This window comes from Artemia franciscana, chromosome 13, assembly GCF_032884065.1.
Source record: "Artemia franciscana chromosome 13, ASM3288406v1, whole genome shotgun sequence".
Lineage (NCBI taxonomy): Eukaryota > Metazoa > Arthropoda > Branchiopoda > Anostraca > Artemiidae > Artemia > Artemia franciscana.
This window is the reverse complement of record NC_088875.1, coordinates 41,900,803-41,920,404: the sequence shown is the minus strand read 5'-3', so window position 1 is coordinate 41,920,404 and position 19,602 is coordinate 41,900,803. Positions and strand designations below refer to the sequence as shown.

General features: G+C 36.0%; 1 protein-coding gene across 1 annotated transcript; it reads left to right on the top strand.

Moving 5' to 3' along the window:
* Positions 1 to 341: 341 nt before the first annotated feature.
* On the top strand, positions 342 to 11,500 carry LOC136035109 (DBH-like monooxygenase protein 2). Its single transcript, XM_065716691.1, has 4 exons — positions 342 to 369; positions 4,138 to 4,276; positions 6,574 to 6,681; positions 11,120 to 11,500. Coding segments are annotated over exons 1-4 (534 nt in total). The 5' UTR covers positions 342 to 367; the 3' UTR covers positions 11,405 to 11,500.
* The last annotated feature ends 8,102 nt before the right edge of the window (positions 11,501 to 19,602 follow it).

Here is a 19,602-nt window from a genome sequence, read left to right as displayed (position 1 = left end):
GTTGTTTTCTCACTAGAGATTGTTTGATACTATTGTCTGGAGTTCACTCTCTACTAGGTTGTAGCTACTGCTGCAACTAAGGTAAAAGCTACTGACACTGCTGCAGAATTCAGTCTCTACCTACACTTTTTTTTCATTGTGGTATCGTATATTTTCTATTTAATAACCTTCAACCTTTGCTTAATTTAGGCCAATTTTTGATAGAAAATATATTTACTACGATTTCAACATTTTCCAAATATTTGTTTAATAGATAAAATACTTTAAGCAGCGATAGGCCGGCTCAATTTCTACGAATTATCACCTTGAATTTTGATATAAATACTTTATAGCCTGAACGTCGGACAATGAATCTTAGGCCGCAATCATGTAAGTACTTTCAATTTTTTCATAATTCAGTTCTTGTGTATCTAATAGCTAGATGAAACGAAGGAAGTATCTGGACACGAAGGAAGGGTCTTCGATGTATTAGGCTAATGTACCTGTTACTTGATTGCTACCATTTCACTGGCACCATCTTGTTGCCAGTTTTTATCATCGGTTATTGATAAATATTCATCAACTATTGGCAATTTTTAGAAATTTCTCAGCGATTTTCGGTTGGTGGTTCACTAAGAATATCCACTTTGGGGTGATTAAAAATTGTATGGCATACTATTTGTACAAAAATTCATCAATTTTTCAATTTTCATTTGAAGTAAATATATGTTTTTAGGTTTGATAACGGATAAATTAGAATATCTTTCCCTTGCTGATTTCCTGCAACAATAGCTGCGAAGTATTTTGCGAAGGCATCCCTTTGCTCGAAATTGAAGCTTTCAGAGGTCTTGTTAGGTTCAAAAGTGAGTGCAAGGCAACTGACCTCCGTCTAATGCCATTCTTTGCATCCTGGCGTCCACGTAGCCTTGATGGCATTGGGTTAAAATTTCAAGATATACATTTTGCTCATAGTGACTCCTAGATGACTATAGCCACGATTAAGGGCAATGGTTCTTTCATACTATAGTAGGGAAGGTGGGAATGTTTGTCCTTGTTAAAACTGAAATGGTTAAAACGTATGTTAAAACCACATGTTAAAACGTATGGGCGCAGCACCTTGTTCATACAGGAATTGATTTGGCTAACTTCTTTTTGTATAACGGTATTCACATTGCACTTGGTCTGAACAGGGATCGTGCAAGAACTTCGAATCAGTATGATCGGAAAGCCAAAGTAGGTCTGTAAACTCTATCACTTCATAAAAGCGCTCAAGTCGACTTGGAACCTACATAACAATAGCCTTGAGCCACGAAAATAGAGTGAACGGATTTTCAGAACCGTACGCCAATTGCAAACCCCAATTCCTTTTAGTGAAAAGTTGCATGTGTATTCTTTTTAAATTTGGCGGAAGCACAGATACAGTTAAAGGGGAGACCACAGTTGTGCAGGCGGCAACACAGATACGAGAAGTGCGGCGAAAATTCGCCCAAAAAATTCTAGACCACGAGCTGTTTTCAGTCGCGACACTCCGGATTCAAGTATACGAAAGTAAAGGATTCCCCAAAATATGGAATTTTGAAGTCCGCTAGCACCTGGATTGTAAAAAATCAACTGCGTAACATTCGCTGTGTGTATTCTGTGTTTATTCTTGCCTGTAGCCTGTGTGTTGTCTTGCGATTATGTCATCTCGTGATTGCACTGTATAAGTAGAGGCGTAAGAAAGAGCCTATTTCCCTTCCTCCCCCCACCTAACACGCAGCAAAAGTCGTTTCTTGATTGACACCCCTTGCTTATTTTCATTTTCAACTGAAATGAAAATTCAGTTTCATTTTCAAACAGACGAGAACTTGTTTTGTTCAAGACTTGAAAATAATTCAGTTTGCATTTTATAAAAAGACTACGGTTACAGTGCATGGGCAACTTAAAGTGACGTCCTTGGCCATTGACTAAAGAATGTAATTGTCAACTTTTTACTAATTTTAAAGTGGTAGGTCCCTCAGAAAATCTTTTTGAAAAAATTGTGAAAGATCTGCTCGTGACCAATTTTATTGTCTACTAACCTGCCCAGCGTATGTTGCGGAGATATCGAGAGAACAAAAAGTTAAGAAAAATTCCTTCTTAGAAAAATTACCTCACGGAGGATTCCCTTTTGCCAAAAACTCGTCCTTCGTGAAAATTCCAACCACGTGAAATTCAACCAGAAAATTAACTCCGTGGAAGAGCCTTTTCTCATTGTACTAACAACGATCACATTTTAAAATTTAATTGTGGTTGAAGAGTTCCCAAGAAAAATCCCCCACAGACAATATTTTCCCGAGAAAATTACCCCCCCCCCCCCTCCATGCAGAAAACTTCTCCTCGTCAGAAAATCGTCCCCCACCGCAAAATTCTACTTCGTATGGAAAATTCCCTCCCTTGCGCGAAAAATCACCTTCCTCCCTCAATTCCCCTTCATTGGGAATCGAGTCCATGAATCAAATATCACGACATTGCACTGAAACGATAAGGAAGGACGTTGTTTCAGACATCATCCTTCTCACAGTAGAATTAATCCTAGAATTAATAAAGCTGTCTTTTATACTTACATTCATATAAATTATTAAATTAATTTATTAAAATAAATTAATTTATCACGATTATTAATATGCAAAGAGTCTAAAAAATATATTTATTTTAGTATGGACCACCCCTCCAGTTGAATCCTCCCGAAAATTCCAATCACCAAAGTTCCTCCTCCAAAAATTTGTTTCCTTCGGCAATTCTCCTCTGAAAAACTTTCCCCGCAGATAAAATAACGATGGTATATTTATATTTAAAACTATTTAAAAATTAGAACAAATACTAAATAAACACAAATTTTGAATGCAAAATTTGAAAAATAGAAAATTTAGAATAGTTAAAGTTTGTTAAATAGCAGAAATTAGTTAATTGAATACCCAGAAAATGCGGATAATGTGACTTTTGCTAAAAAAAAAAATTGATAGGAAGAGGCAGGGGTGATGGAAGGATCACGAATCCATTTCTTCAATAAATCGTACATTTGAAAACCTTGGAATAGTTCTGGTTCAAATAAGGCACCAAAAATCCTGCTTTTGTACTAAAACATTGAAACAGAGGAAAGGAACTGTTGGTAAGACCATGGGCCCACTATGGTCCTCAGTTCATCTAGACTGAAAATTCTTACATGAATCCATCTCAATGAACCATTGTTTTCTTTCTGCTGGAAGGTTGTAATTGGGACGTGGGGGTAGGGGATGACAGAATCTCTATTCCCTTTGGTTCTCAAACCGCAGAGCCTGAAAATCTTTTCGTGAATCTCGTTGTAACAATTTGGAACATTTGTGGTTTCCTGGGAAAATAGTGGTGATGCAAAGGATGCCCACTTTGTTTATAGTAAAACGGACTGAAAAAGACTGGGCCTCAAAAGAGGCGCAACATGCCTATCTTTCTCAGGAAAAGGGATAGCAGATGTGACAAGGGCACACATTTTCGCTCCTGATTTTTTGCGTCAAATCAGGAATTTATAATTGCAAACGTTATATCCATATTTTTGCCTAAGAAAGGGAAGGGGATGAACTGCTAATATTACTAACAATTCACCGCAGCACCAAGTCGTCTGAGGCCAAAAGAGCTACGCACGCTCCTCCTTCATCCCAATCAATTCAAAGCCTCCCTCTTTACACCCTCCCAGGAAGCATTGCGTAAATCAAGATCCAAAAGTGAATTGGCTTCCCGCTAACAAATTGCATCTGACTGTGCTTCATATAATCCTCGGCAATAATCTCATCAACTTTTCGATGCTCAGACAGGACATATGATGATTTAAAATTCCGTTTACAATGTAGAAAAGGCATTTTTCTTTGAAATCTCTGATAGTTCTGAACTCTTCTACGATAGCAATGTCCAAGAAATGAATGTACTCCTAAAATAATCATGAGGCAGTTTCTTTAAGAATACTCTTTTCATCAGTTCATTTTCCAGCTTTTTCTTGACATATCAATAAGTTCTCTAAAAATATTTCTACTGTATCCACCAAACATAAATAGTGTTCTGGGAGTAATCCTTGCTTTCTGCATTATAATAATAAACTTACCTTTTTTTACTATTCGTTGCATCGCTGTAGAAATTTATAGATAACCTTTGATGTTTCCATTCTAGGAATAAACTGATCTCTATTTTGGCTATTTGCTGTATTGTTGCTGCAGTGCCTACTCGTAATAGTGGAAAAGTTGTTGTCAATGATGAGTATCAATTTGAGTGGACACTGGCTGGTGACGAAATGTATTTTACTGTAACAGTAAGTAATTACCCTTCCTTATTGAGTACTAGCTGTTGGGGTGGCGCTTCGCACCACCCCAACACCTAGTTGGTGGGGGCACTTCGCGCCCCCCCCCAGCCCCCCCGCGCGCGTAAGTCGTTACGTGCCATATTAGTTACGCACATTGTAGTTGTGTCCCTGTGTCCCACCTGTGAATATAGAATATTAGAATATAGAAGTGAATAAGTGAATATAGAATATAGAATATAGAATATGTGAATATTCTTCGCTGTCCCATTGTCTGTGCATATAAATAGATTGTCGGGTTTACCGACTCTTGAACATGCAATATTGCATGTTGCCTTGACAAAACATGTTGCCTTGAAACATGCAACATGCCCTTTAGCTTTGTTGATAGTGATTGCTAATCGAACATTCCCTGTGTCCCCGTCGTCATTTATATATCCCCTGTGCCCCCCGGCGTCCCCGTTGTAGTTGTGTCCCGGTCGTCATTTATATTCCCTGTGTCCCGGTCGTCATTTGTGAACGGAAATTAAAAGTTTTAGTCCCCTAAAAATTGAGGGCAACTAGGCCCCTTCCCACGCCCTTTTTTTCTCAAAATCATCCATTTGAAATTTTGAGATAGCCTTTTTGTTCAGCATTGTTGAAAGGCCGAATAACTATGCCTTTAGGGATATCATGACCCTCCCATAGCCCCTAGGGAAAGGTCTTTAAGCTATAAAATTTCCCCATTGTTTGCGTATAGTATTTATTATTGGGAAGTATACATACATCTTTCGGGGGAGGGATGGTTTTTCCGTTGAAATGTAGGCAGATTTCCTGGAATTATTTTAAAAACGACCAGAAATTAAATTTAAAAAAAAGTTTCTTCAACTTAAAGTAAGGAGCAACGTTAAAACTTGAAACAAACAGAAATTATTACGTATAAAAGGGGGGTTATTCCTCCAATCCACCTTACTCTTTTCGTCGCAGATTGAATTCTGTCCCAGTTCTCTAAGAACGACTCCAGAAATACTATGTTCGTTTAATTAGAAAAATAAGCAGCTTTTCTTAAAGATATTAAAAAACTCTAGCATAAAGAGCGAGGTGGTTTGGAGGAGTAGCCCCCCTCATATATGTAATAATTTCTGTTCGTTTTAAGTTTTAAAACGATTTTGCGTTTAGACTTAAATTCTTCTTCATTAAACGATCACTCGTCATATCAATCAGATCTTGTAGTTTATCCTTTGGTTCTACTGCGAGCTCTTTACTTGTTTCTTAAACAAACAATCAAATGTAAAGGGTCTTATCAATTGTATCAAATCTCCCCCCCCCCCACACAAAAAAATAGTATATTTTGCTGCTACTTCTCAATTCTTATTCAGACACATTCTTAGTCTAGTATCTATTATCCTATTAAACAACTTACCTATAGTATTCCCCAGGTAAACGGCCCAATACCTTTTATAATTATTTCATTCATCTTTCTAAAATATCAGTAGTCCTATCGACAAAAATTCAGGTTGCTGCCCATTCCATCCTGACCGCAACTGAGGTGAAAGAAAGTGATATGAAATGCAATGTCAAAGCACTGCTTCATATTCAGATCACACGATCCTTTCATTTATTTCCCATTCCATAAACAAAAGAATAAAACTATTTCTGCCCCCCTGGCTCCATTTAAGTGTATTCATGCCTGAAACCCGGGATTTTTTACAGTTTTTCTATTGGTTGTTGCAAAATAATGAAGATTTTTGGTCTTCCACAAAGTTTCTCACTTTTGTTAACTGAATCGGATAAAAAATTCAGCAGAAAGTTATCCAGCAATTTGATAATACTTTTCATGTTTATAAAACATAGGCTAGTCTAACACCCACTGGGGTAGTTCATCAATAAAGCAATCCGAGCGAGACAAAAAGATTTGAATGCATGATAGTGATTAAGTTTTTTCTACTGTTGTCTGAAGTGAAAATTTGATTTTGTAATTGTACCTTATGTAAAAAAAAAGATAATGAATATTTAAAATAAGGATTCTATTGAATTGTGAATAAAGTCGAAAAACAAGGGACAAGCATATGAGATTAAGATAATTGGTTTTATTTCATATCGAATAATGGATATATAGAATTAATCTTAATATTGAGCAAGCCAAACACATCCTATATCCAAACGTTTTTCCATCTGACACTAAGGACCAAGCATAGTTGATTCTTGATTTAGATCAAAATTGCAATGTTCACAAAATATGTCGTCCAATAAAACTTTCTACCTTAAAGCTCTTATTCGGCATTGTCACCAGCTCTCTAAATCTGATTCTACTTCACTTTAATTTCTAGGCACAGACAACTGGGTTTGTTGGCTTTGGTATCTTTCCAGAAAATGGATTAGACAATGAAGACGTTTGCATATTCGGCCTTTCTCCCAACGGCACAGCATACCTTGACGTAAGTACATACAGTCTTTTTTTTCTTTTTAGTATATTTGAAATATAGAAACATCAAAGTACCAGCAACTCAGTGAAGCGCTGTGCCGTCTGAGGCAAACAAAGCAACGAATACTTCTTTCCTATCATCAATCTACACAGAATTTTATCCTGTACTCCCTGCCATGAAGCTCCTACTTCCTATAGAGTCTATTTTATGACTTCCTTTGTTACCTTTCCAGGAATTTCTGTTATTTTTGTATTTGTAGTCAATTGAAACCATGGTTTGTCACGTTTTTGTCAATGTAAACCCCAGTGGCGAGTCTGGGAAGCTTGCAGTTACACACATTCCCATAAAAAATGTGTTTTAGATGCCAAGTGAGGCTGAAAACACGGATCCTTCTTCAATTACAAGTGCAATTAAGTGAAGTCAATTCAAACCTGAATCAAAATTTGTCCTTCGGCAATTTCCCTCAAAAAATTCTAGCAGATCTTACACAGTATTTCAAAGCACAAATATTTAGAACCATACTCAAACACTATGATCACTTTGGCTTTAGTCTATTAATCACAGTTCACCTTATTTTTCGGTAATATTAAGTTTTATCAATTGCCAAAAAAGCACCATGTGTCTTGGCTATTCTACTTTTTACGTCGTCACCGAATCTACCCTTCTTACAAATAATAATACAAGAAAATACACGTGTCCAATCAGACAATCTTCTCATTATTTTACATCATCTCGTCATTCTCGTTATTCATATTTTCGACTCATTGGGTTGCGAGAGCAACACAATGAGCCAAAAAATACAAGGCCAAAAAAGATGGTTTTTGCTTGTCCACGAGCCAGAGCCTTTGGTGTGTGAAGAGAAGTGGACTTATGTAGCCTATGTCAGAGAGGATTGTCTGAAGTTGTGCAGCCAAGCTTTTGTTTCATCAAACCATGTTTGTGCTTTCGAGTGGAAAGCTCCGTTCTAGCAGGCAAGCTGGCAGGCACCACTTTCAAATTGAAGACGGACTAAAATCTATAAGTGTTAAATATATGCGGCAGTTACCCGGCCGCACAGCCAATATATCTTCTTTGAGTGATAAATAGAAAAATTTACAGAAGCAAAAATGTGGCACTTTCGGGTCCGAAAGTGCTGCCATCTATTGTTACAACCCATTTCTGTTCGTGTATTCAGCTGAGTTTATCATTCGGTTTTTCGGACCTGGGGTTACGATAGAGAAATGGTATCAGATGTGCCTAATAAACTTTAAAATTTCTCACATTGCTAAGGAAATCGGAGCTTATCCTTTGCTCCTTTCTAAGTAGTGACGTTAGAAAGCTGTCCTACGGCAAAAAAAAAAAAAAATCAACTTTTGAACTAAGACAGATATAATTTTTTTTTTTTGACGGCAATCGATAGCTCTTGATGAGCTGATCAAAGTGTATGACATCCATTTTTTGGTACAAAAATTCCTTCATGAGGAATACCAGTTTGAAAGTTTCAAGGAGTTGACAACTTCAGTATTAAGGTACACACTGAAACGAAATCTAGGTGGATACAAATTGTGAGACATATAGAGGACTTGTAAGCCATAGTCGGCTGTTAGGTAATAATCACCTTCGGCAAAGAGGGGTTAGCAACTTTTGCTAGTTTGGTGTATCTATTATTTGTTTCCAGTGTATTTGATGGTAAAACCAATTTGGTTCCAGTGGTAAGACATGTAGGGGACTTGTAAGTAATAATCTGCTGTTAGGCTACACTCAACTTCAGCGATAAGGGGTTTGCAACTTTTGCTAGTTGGTGTACCCATTTATTTGTTTACGGTGAACTTGATGTCTATCACAAGAGAGGGACTTATATGTAAGAATCTGTTCACTTTGGGCTAGAAATTTGTGCAAATTGGTGCACATTGTATTCGATTTCTTTAAATCTGACAGAATTAAGTGTTTACGAAACGGGTACAAATGATAACATAAAACAATGAGGTAGTTTCGTAATAATTAGTGATTTTAATCCTGAAAAGTTACGGATAGCTTTATAATACCAACTAGATTATACTAGATATTGTTCCAAGTTTTCATCCGTCACGATTTCTACGACTGAAAAGGATAAAGTTCAACTGGCTGCAAAGTCAATTTAGTCCCTTCTTTCGATATTAGTTTGTAGTTGTTGTTTTTTCAACGCTGAGGAGTAGCCTTTGATCATATGATAACTGATTGCGTTCTTGTTTGAACATACCGTTTTAAAAACTTCGATAGGCTGACAACTTCATCATTTAACTGATAGTGAAGAAACAAGCACAAACGAGAATGTAAAACAATGAGATAGTTTCGTAATATTTAATAGAATGTCATCTATGGTATTTTGGTCCTGAAAGTTAAGGATAGCTTTATAATAGCAACTAGATTATATAAGATGTTGTTCCGAGTTTTCATCCGTCACGATGTCTACGATTGAAAAGGATAAAGTTGAACTGGCTGCAAAGTCAAGTTAGTCCCTTCTTTCGATACTATTTTGTTGTTGTTTTTTCAACGCTGAGGAATAGCCTTTGATCATGTGATTACTGATCGATAGCGAAGAAACAAAACCAAAGTGTTGCTATCGCAATACTTTAGTCGGCGAGGCCGGACAAAGGTTGCCGCAACACTTCACGTTGCCCGGGCAACGTAGGTCTAGTTTATCTTGAAATTGATCTTCAGGCAAATTCTCATATCTAAGTTTCCCGAAATTTCCAAAAATTCATTCACTTTTCCGACATTTTCATCAAGAACACTTACATCGTCCGCATAATCTAAATCTAGAACAGTATTACCTTCTTGTTTATTACCATGGCCTCCCATTTGGTAAAATTTTCTCCTCCCTCATTCTGTAGACTCCTTAGTTCATCAAATGAATGCAACTTGAATGTGGATAGGATACAAACCTAAATATCTCCATCTCACTTCCAATCTTAACCACAGCAACATTATTCTGGCACATAGCACTTATAAATTTTATGCACCTACCTGGTTTACTACACAAGGATAGGAGCTTAACTAAAGGCTTTCTACAGGTTGAACCAAATGCCTTATTACAATCTATAAAAATTCAGAGGTAAAGAGGTATGATTTATTCAAAGTATCTTTTGGTCAATAAGTGGCATCATGTTCAGTAATTTAATTTCTTCGAAAATCAAAGCAATGCTACAATAATTGCAATACTCGTTCTTACTGCCTTTCTTATAAAGTAGCTTAACTAAAGTTATCCTAAGATTACCAGGTACTTTCCCTCCATCACAAAGAAAACTCAAATTTTGTATTATCGTCATCTTTAATTCGCAACTCAACTAATCTGAGAAAATCGTTTACTTTACCGTAAACACTTACTGTATACTGTTAACCGTATTCTTCTTCCATCTCTTTGGTATAACCTCCATCTCCTGCTCATTAAATAAACTTTTCTTCATTTAACTTGCTTCGAAATATTTCACATTATTTCCTGTATGCTGGTTGGCACCATAGCTGAAACCTAATAGAGACCGAAGCACGCCATAGTAACCAAAACTTAAAAACACGTTATAAAAACTTTTCAAGTGAGAAAAGTTGCAATTTGAAGCTGATTCAGGAATGGTAACTACGAGTTGCGATTAATCTTAATGGCAAAAATCAAACAATTTTTTCAACTGAAAGAAAGGAGCAACATTACAGCTTAAAATGAACAGAAATAATTCCCTATAGGAAAGGGGCGGCTCCTTCCCTATTTCTCGCTCTTTACATTAATGTTCTTTAAAAATGCTCCTTAATCAAACTCAAAGGCTCTTATGTTTCAGGAGCCGTGCTTAAAGAATTTGGGTAAAAACCAAACTTCAGTATAAAGAGCGAGGAATGAGAACGGGGTAACTCTCTTTATAAACAGAATAGTTTCCATTCATTTTAAGTTTTAATGTTGCTCCTTAATTTCAGTTGAAAAAAGATACATTTAATTTCTGACTGTTTTTTTTTATCATGCAAGGAAATCCGGGTTCCAAGCATGTAAGGTTTTCCGAAGGAAATTACCAGTCAAAAATTGTTCTCCCTACAAAAACAAATCCCCTTGGAAAATCTCTTCTCCGAATGAGAAGTTTCCGTATATTTCCGAATAACAAAGACTATATATGCGAATAAAGGTTAAATTGCATAATTTGCTGCCCTTTCCTTGCGGGTGGTGAGGAGGTTTGTCATCCCAAATGCATAACTGTTGGACCATCCTTTCAGATTTGTACCTTTTGACGAACAGCATTTAACTTAATGAATTTTACATCGAATCTGTAAAACCCAACATATATTCATAAATGTCATAAACTGTCATAGACATGTTTTGTTTTAGAGAATCTTTCACCCTTCTATTTTTTAGAAATTCATTCATTTACATGCTATAAATGGTATATTTAAAAAAATTCAAATTGAATATATAATTTTCTGTAAGAACTTTGACACTTTTAAATTTCCCTAGGATTACCATTCGGTTCAGCCTAGCGACCCAAAGATTTTGGACACCACAGACGGGGGCACTGAAGATTGGTTTCTAGTTGAAATATCAGAGGATGGAAACGCTACAACAACCACTTTTTACAGAAAGCTAGAAACTGGCGATGACATACTTTTCGATCAGCCAATTTACCCAGGAGAAATGAAGCTCATCTGGTCCTATGGGGAGATGGATCTAGAATATTTCGACAACGTCACCTTTTATGCAGAGACTACAGGTAGATTTGACGTTGTGCTTATTGAGCCATGAAGTTTAGAAAATCATCTTGTTTTATTATATATTTAGCCATTAGGCAATTAATCAGTGTTCCTTTTTATAAGCAATAATAAAATCGTTGTCAAAATATTTTGTTACGCTATCTTCCCTTAGGAGGGGGATAAGGGGCAAGAATAGCCTATAACTATTTTTTATTTTATATTTAATAGTATCCTCCATAGCCTAAAACGTCTATCTAAACAACCCTTCGATTTTGGCAATAAGGACGTTCACAGAAACATCTGTAATACCCACCTAAAGTACCAAGGACATCAAAATAGAAACAATTTTTGCTCCCTCGACACACCTTAGATAACCATCACACCTGATAACCATCTAAGACTTTATTCTGGTTGATTCAAAGTTATGAAGTTTCTAGGGCAGTACCACATTTTTGTCATTATTGCCACCTTAAACCGTGAAAATAGATGAGCACAGTTAATCCGTTAAATCTAATTAATTCCTTTTGTAAGTCAAATTTCAAATATTAACAATGTGTTGGTTCCCAAAGACAGCTACACATTCAAGGGGAAGTCCCACCTTCTTAAGCTGTTTGATGGCATATGTTTTTAGTCTATTTTTTTGCTGAATTTTCATCCATGTTTCTTTTTCTAAATTTGGCTAACGCTGTCACCAAAACCTGCAAATGTTTTTAGAGAGCAGTGGGGTTTCAGAAGAGGAGGAAGATGTATTGACAAAAGTATCACTGTCAATCGAAAAGTTTGTGAATTATTAGAACCTTTCAGCCTCGAGTTCTACAGAATACCGACAGATATGTGAATCAGCTAATAGAAAATCTGTAATTAAGGGTCTATCCTTATACGGTACACGTGATAATTATTTACATGTGAAAATCTTTAATTAAGGGTCTATCCTTATATGGTACAGGTGATAAGTGATAAAAGGAATTGGTACCATGTATGATGATATTATTGCAGCAGGTAAGGTTGGAAGTAACGTTTGTAGGAGGCTGGGTGTGGAGTTAGGAGTGAAGGATATATTTATATCCTTCATATGGAGTTTTTTATACAGACTCTGAGGGTTGAAATTTTGGACAAATTTTCTTAAATTAGCAATAAATGAGGATGAAGAGGTAATGTTAGATACTGACAAAATCAATCAACTGGACGGATTCACTTGCTTAAGTAGCTTTGTTTGTATAAATGGTTGATGAAGTGAAGATGTAAAAAGCAGGATAGCCAAGGTGGAGAGTGTTCTTAAAAGGGGGAAAACCAGGCCCTGAAGTGGAGTATTCTTCCCCATCTTGAATATATAGGAATCAAGGTATATTCTACATTTTCCTTTAACGTAAATAGCTCACACCTATTGGAGGGGGGTGTATTCAAGCAGAATGATGATTACCTGCCTCTGTCTTAACTTTAACGCCACCCAAGCCTAAAGTCGACTTTGGAAATTTTAAAATATAATGATCCGAGTTCGTGAAACCCCCTGATTCATTATTTCTCCTCTCTTTCCGCTATTTTGTTTATTACTTATATTGTATTTTCGTTTAAGTCAAATTAGCAACATCTTTAAAATTCATAAACAAGAACAGCCACTAAAACGTGAAATATGGTTTTGAGAAAAACCATCTTACTGTTGTCTACAGTAAAAATTATAGCCAGTATTTTGAAAAGAAAGTAAATGGTGCTAAACATAGAATAATAACTTAGTTCGATTCAAGCTTTATCTTTCGACATAAATGTCGACGATTTCTGAATATGTTCGATTCATCATTATTATCGACCAGGATGTTGAGAGAGAAACAAAACGTAAAACAAGTTTTTAAACAGCGAACAGTTTTTTATATCGTCAAAAGACGACATTTATGTAGACAGGAAATGGATTGAACAATGTAGATTTCAGATTCATTTTCTGTTCTGTCGACTTGTTATATGAAAAATAAATTGAGTCTAAATATGCTGGCAAGACTTGATGACATGCCAAAACTTTGTTCAATCTTAGGTTTGTGTGTCAACTTTTCCAAATATGGTGTACAATCCCCCGTTTCTGTCGATAGAGGAGAGCATAGAAATTTTCGTGAACGGCGACATCTATGTCGACAGAGAATACATCGAGCGCTCTATTGTCGATATAAATTTGAATCAAACACTCTAATTCTCTGTTTTATCGACACGTTATATGTAATGAACAAGACTCAGATATTCTGGCAAAACTTGCTAAAACGCCAAAGCTTCGCTCCATACTAGGTTAGTCAGTCAATATTTCTAAATATGGTGTTTGATTCATCATTTCTGTCGACAAAAAAGAGAGCATACAATTTTATATATCATGAAAAGACAACATTTATGTCAACAGAGAATGAACTGAACAATGAACTGTCGACATATAAGTATGAATCAAACACATTAATTTTCTGTTCTGTCGACATGTTAAATGAAATAAGCAAGGTTAATGTTCTGGAAAACTTGTCAAAATGACGGAACTTCGTTCAATTCTAGCTTTACCTATCAATATTTCCAAATGTGGTGTTGGATTCGTTGTTTCTGTCGACAGAAAAAAAACATACAATATCTTATGTTGCGAACAGACAACATTTACTTCGGCAAAAAATAAATCCGACGCTGTATTGTTGACAAAAATATGAACCTAACGCACAATTTCTGTGTTTTGTCAACATGTTCCATGAAATGAACATGGCTCACTGTTGTAACTGCTCTTTAAGATTAATCTCTATGTGGAGGTTTTGTTAAATATAAATATTCTTTTAATATATTCATTTAAATATAAATATCCTCTTCTCCATAATTTTTCATATTTTTATCCTCAGTATTAAAATAATTTTATAAATTTTCTGCTTTTCTTGAAGTCTGAAGCGTATTTGTGGAGTATCACGTCACGATGAATTTAGGTTAATAGATGCTAATCTTCAAGAATAAAACCCTAAAAGGAAAGATTCATCCACTCCTGTTGTTAAAAAAGTATTTGTGGCACTTGCTAATACCCCTGAAATTTACGAAACTCTTTCTAAGACTTTTTTAGCCCTGAAAGCAAGTGATAAATTAGGGTCTAACTCGGTTTCTTCAAGTATCGCCCCAATTTAAGATCAATTAGTTGCAACTGAAGCCCAGCTGGAGAAGACAAAAAGTGATCTGCTTGAAAATATAACAAAGAAAGTGACTGAAAAGTTCAATGGCCCAAGGTCACTGAAAGAGGCTACTGAACTGATAATCAGCCAGGTTTATCATTCAGTCCCGCTCGAGTTTAATCCCAATTTTGCAAAAATTGAACAGGCTCTAAGCAGCCTGAGAACTCAAATTGAAAATTTGGAGGAGAGAATTGCTCGAATAGAAGAAAAACTGGATGATTATGATCAAGAGTCCTTGCTTGATAGTCTTGTATTTCATGGGGTAAAGCAGTTACCTGGTGTAGACACTCGTACGACAATATCTAGCATTATAAATAGCAAAATGTCTGTGACTGACCTCTCATTTTCTGACTTGATTAGTGTATACCGTTTCCGATTGAATAATCCGACTACGCAACATGAAGGCAGTTCTATTAGAGTTGCTCCGATCCTCGTTAAATTTTATAGCAAAGATGTAGCCCGAAGAGTTTTTATAGCAAAAGCTAGACTTGCTTCAAATGGAATTTTTGTGTCGGAGTCTCTAACAAAATTTCGCTGGGACATTTTGAACGCAGCGAAAGACAAGTATGGTCAGCGAAATGCATGGTCAGATCAAGGTCAGATTTTGGCAAAGCCTAGTGTAGGGTCAGCAGTCAAGAAAATCCGTTTTATTACCGACTGTATTCAGTCTCATATGCTATGATTAGTATTTTTTGCATTTATTTATTTTTGTTTTATTTTGTTGTTTTTTGCTTTTATTTTTTTCTGCTTTTATATGTATTTTTCTTTTTTGCTGGTAAGAGATGGTCGGGTCTGAAGTAGATAAATTTAGCCTGGAGGATTATTTATCTAGTGGAATCGCCCGTGATAATGATTCCCATATAATTCAGTTAAATCCCCCAAAAAATAGTGTTTAACTGCGTGCGCCACATGAGTTTTCGTCAATAGAGAACGACCAATGTTTGTATTTATGCTCTTGGAATGTCCATGTGACATCAAGTTACCTAGATATACTCCAGTTACTAGATGATTTTTCTTCCCAGTTTGATGTCCTGGGGCGTTTTTATGTGCAAATCAGTCTCTTTCGCTTTATTCATTTCCGGGGTACAACCTACATGTCAAAAATCGTACTTCACTAGGCCGAGGTTGTATTGCACTTTTGATGAAGGAAGGGATTAGGAGTCGTATAAGGGGTGGTCTTAGTATATGAAGAGAAGGTAAGGTGGAAATTTTTTCAGTAGATATTGAACTTAATCACCAAAAAAATTTTTTAATAAGCATGGTGTACAAGCCTCCTAGCACTCACTTGGATGAGTTTATTGATGCATTTAATGAGCTCCTTGATAAAGCCCCGAATGGTGTTAGTCATATAGTAATGGGGGATTTTGATCTTAATTTATTGGATCTATCTAGTCAAAATGCTGATTTCTTAAATTTTAGATTATTTATATCCACTTGTTAATATTCCAACGAGAATCACAGGTCAATCTGCTTCGATTATTGACAATGTGTTTGTTCGTTCAATTGATTTGAATCGAAGTTTTTCCGATGCAATCATGTTTCCTGGGTCTGATCATTTTCAATTCTCAGGTAAAATTTGTTGTAGTGTTAAACGAGTCCAGAAAAAAACTAAAATTTCGACTGACGAAAAAAGAAAATCTCCTAAAGTTTTCAGAGGAAGTGAGTGTAATAGACTGGAGTCAATTGTTTGAAGAGAATGAATGCCCTACTAAAGCTCTGGATTGTCTGATGGAAGTCATTAACCCTATATATGAAAGGAAGTGTCCAGTAAAAGTTTTTAAATCAAAGAAGCTTGTTCCCCGTAAGCCATGGATAAAACAGAGGAGATAATTGACCAAATAGAATTAAGAAATAGGCTTTATGAAACATATTTGGATTCCAAAAGTGATGAGTCTTTTATTTTATTTACAAAGCAAAAAAAATTTTGTGAATAAACTGAGGAGAAAAGCAATGTCTGATTATTATGGAAATAAGTTGGAGGATAGTAAAGGTAATATGAAAGAAACTTGGACTATTTCAAATGAGGTCATGGGTGGTAAGGGAAAAGAGACCCCGGCAGACATTAATTTGGATGGGTGTAACCTTGGTGATTTAAATAAAATTGTAAATAACTTTATTAATTTTTTCTCAAATATCGGCTCCAAGGTGCAATCTAGTGTTAGCAACAACCTAATGAAAGAAACTGCAATATTATTAATGACGTCCGTGGCGAAACTTTAAATATAGAATTTCAGCCGTGCACGAGTGAAGAAGTGCGTAAAGTTGTGCAGCCACTTGAGTCTAATTCTGCCGGTGTTGATGGTTTGCCCCTTCAAACTGTTAAAGTGATTCTAAGATATATTCTTCCCAGTCTAGTTTTTACCATTAATCTTTCCCTAGAAAAGGGAAGTTCTCCGGTGCAGTTTAAGGTGGCGAAGGTCATTCCATTTCACAAAGGTGGTTGCAAGTCAGATATAGAAAACTGGAGACCCACATCAATTCTACCCATCTTTTCAAAGATACTGGAGAAAGTGGTACATAAACGGCTCTGTAATTTCCTTCATATGAACAGGCTTTTGAGTCAGACACAGTTTGGGTTTCGTAAGGGTCATTCCACGACACACGCCTTTAAAACACCTGGTTCAAAGTGTTAACTGTGCATTAAACTCAGGTAACGTACCTATGTCTATTTTCATTGACATTAAAAAAGCGTTTGACACGGTTGACTACCAAATATTGCTTCATAGAATGAGAAGTCTTGGAATAAATGGAGTTTGCCTAAGATGGTTTGAGAGCTATCTTTACGGTATGTCCCTTAAAGTCGTTTTAAATGATGTAGTCCCATCGTCTTTTCCTGTGAAGTGTGGTGTACCTCAGGGCTCTGTGCTGGGCCCTTTACTTTATCTAGTTTACGTGAACATGATGCGCTTTTATTAGCAGGACGCATGCATTACTTCTTTTGCGGATGACATTATGCTAACAGTATTTGCAAAATCAGTCGACGATTTAAAAATAAAAGCCAATGATACTCTCAAAAGATTAGATGTTGTTTAAAAGTTTAAGTTTGCTATGCGTGAAAGTAAAAAAAAACGTTTTTACTGACATTCTGTAGAGTGGGTGATTCTGTTGATGTAAGTAGTAAAGTCCTATTAGGCGTAAAACCTATTTTACAAGTTAAATCACTACGGTGCCTTGACTTCCATACTGATTCTATTCTATCGTGGAAGCCTCATAGCGACATTATTCCGCCAAAATTGCACATGGAATTGGCATCCTCAGAAGACTGAAGCATATTCTGCCGGAACAGACTCTTCTCAAGATATATTTTGCAATAATCTACCCGTATGTATCATACGGATGTTTAGTTTGTAGCAGCAATTTTTATGTTAATTGCAAGCGTGTGCAAGTTCTACAAAATAAAGCAGCAAGTTTAATTGGGAAGTACGTAAAAAATGTTAAAGACACCAGTGCATGCTTTAAGTCTCTAAGGCTACTCAATGTTGGACAGATAAGGGACTATCAAGCAGCAGTGTTTGTGTTCAATTATGTGTGTGCATAATCTAGTCCCAGAAACTTTTAATGAGTTTTACTGTTTTAGAAGTTCTGTTCATGAGCATGATACAAGAAGATGTGATGACTTGATTGTGGATATTCAAAATAGTGTAAGATCCGGTTTTACTTTGAAGTATCTTGGCCCTTCTGTTTGGAATTCACTTCCTGTGAGTGTTAGAGAGGCTGAGCTCCTCCCACAGTTTAAAAAAAGTTTAAAAGAGTATTTATTATGGAATTAGTTGTTTTTTGTATTTGGGATGGGTTGGAGTGGGTTATAGGGCTGGAGGGAGGAAAAGGTTGAAGAAATTGGAGTGGAGGGAGTTGTATTTGGAAGAGGGTTGTTACCCTGGGGGTGTTTGAGAGAAGGTGATTGTCTTTTTTCCTTTCATTATTATTTTAATTAGTGCAGGATGCTTCTAGAAACATTTATGGAGGTTTTTTTATTATTATTTTTAATTTAGGATGTTTTTAGGAATGTGTATGTAGTTAATTGCTACGAGTTAGCAAAAGTTAAATTTTTCCCTAACGTAGTCATTTATATCTATAATAGTTTATATTTTTGTTTATTATGTAAATAAAAGTCGAAGTTATGTATTTTTATCGCGGAAACAGTGTTACAATGATAAATTACGATTCACTGTGCGAAATTATAACTAATACCATCTATAAAACGTCGAAACCCCGCATTTGAAGACCAAACACCTTTTAAATCATTAATAAACATTTAATTCGGCTCAATAGTAACCGAAACTCTAAAAAATGGAATTTGATACCAATAGTAACATAAAAAATTGCATTTTAATGCTGATTTTAAATATATACCTTTCATCAAGATTAGTCTTACCTATCAAAAGTTACGAGCCCGAGAAAATTTGCCTCATTTTAGAAAATAGGGGAAAACACCCCCTAAAAGTCATACAATCTTAACGAAAATAACATTATCAGATTCAGTGTATCAGAGAACCTTATTGTAGAAGTTTCAAGCTCCTATCTAAAAAAATGTGGAATTTCGCATTTTTTACCAGAAGACAAATTACAGAAGACAAATGCGTGTTTATTTGTTTGTTTTTTTCCCAGGGGTAATCGTATCGACCCAATGGTCCTAGAATGTCGCGAGAGGGCTCATTCTAACAGAAATTAAAAGTTCTAGTGCCCTTTTTAAGTGACCAAAAAATTGGAAGGCACCTAGACCCCCTCCCACGTTCATTTTTTCCCAAAGTCACCAGATCAAAATTCTGAGATAGCCATTTTATTCACCATAGTCGAAAAACCTAATAACTATGTCTTTGGGGACGACTTACTCCCCCACAGTCCCCGTGAGAGGGGTTGCAAGTTACAGACTTTGACCTGTGTTTACATATAGTAATGGTTACTGGAAAGTGTACGGATGCTTTCAGGGGGATTTTTTTGGTTTGGGAGGGAGAGTTTAGGTGGGGAGGGGGGGGGGTTACGCGGGAAGATCTTTCCATGGAAAAACTTCTCAATTGGGAAGAGACTTTCAATGAAGGAGGCGCAGGATTTTTTAGCACTATTTAAAAAATAATGAAAAAAT

Excerpts from the sequence above, each read along its gene's own strand:
- LOC136035109 (XM_065716691.1), top strand. Across the intron at positions 4,277-6,573 it reads AAATGTATTTTACTGTAACA|GCACAGACAACTGGGTTTGT; the intron begins GTAAGTAATTAC and ends TTTAATTTCTAG. Across the intron at positions 6,682-11,119 it reads ACGGCACAGCATACCTTGAC|GATTACCATTCGGTTCAGCC; the intron begins GTAAGTACATAC and ends AAATTTCCCTAG.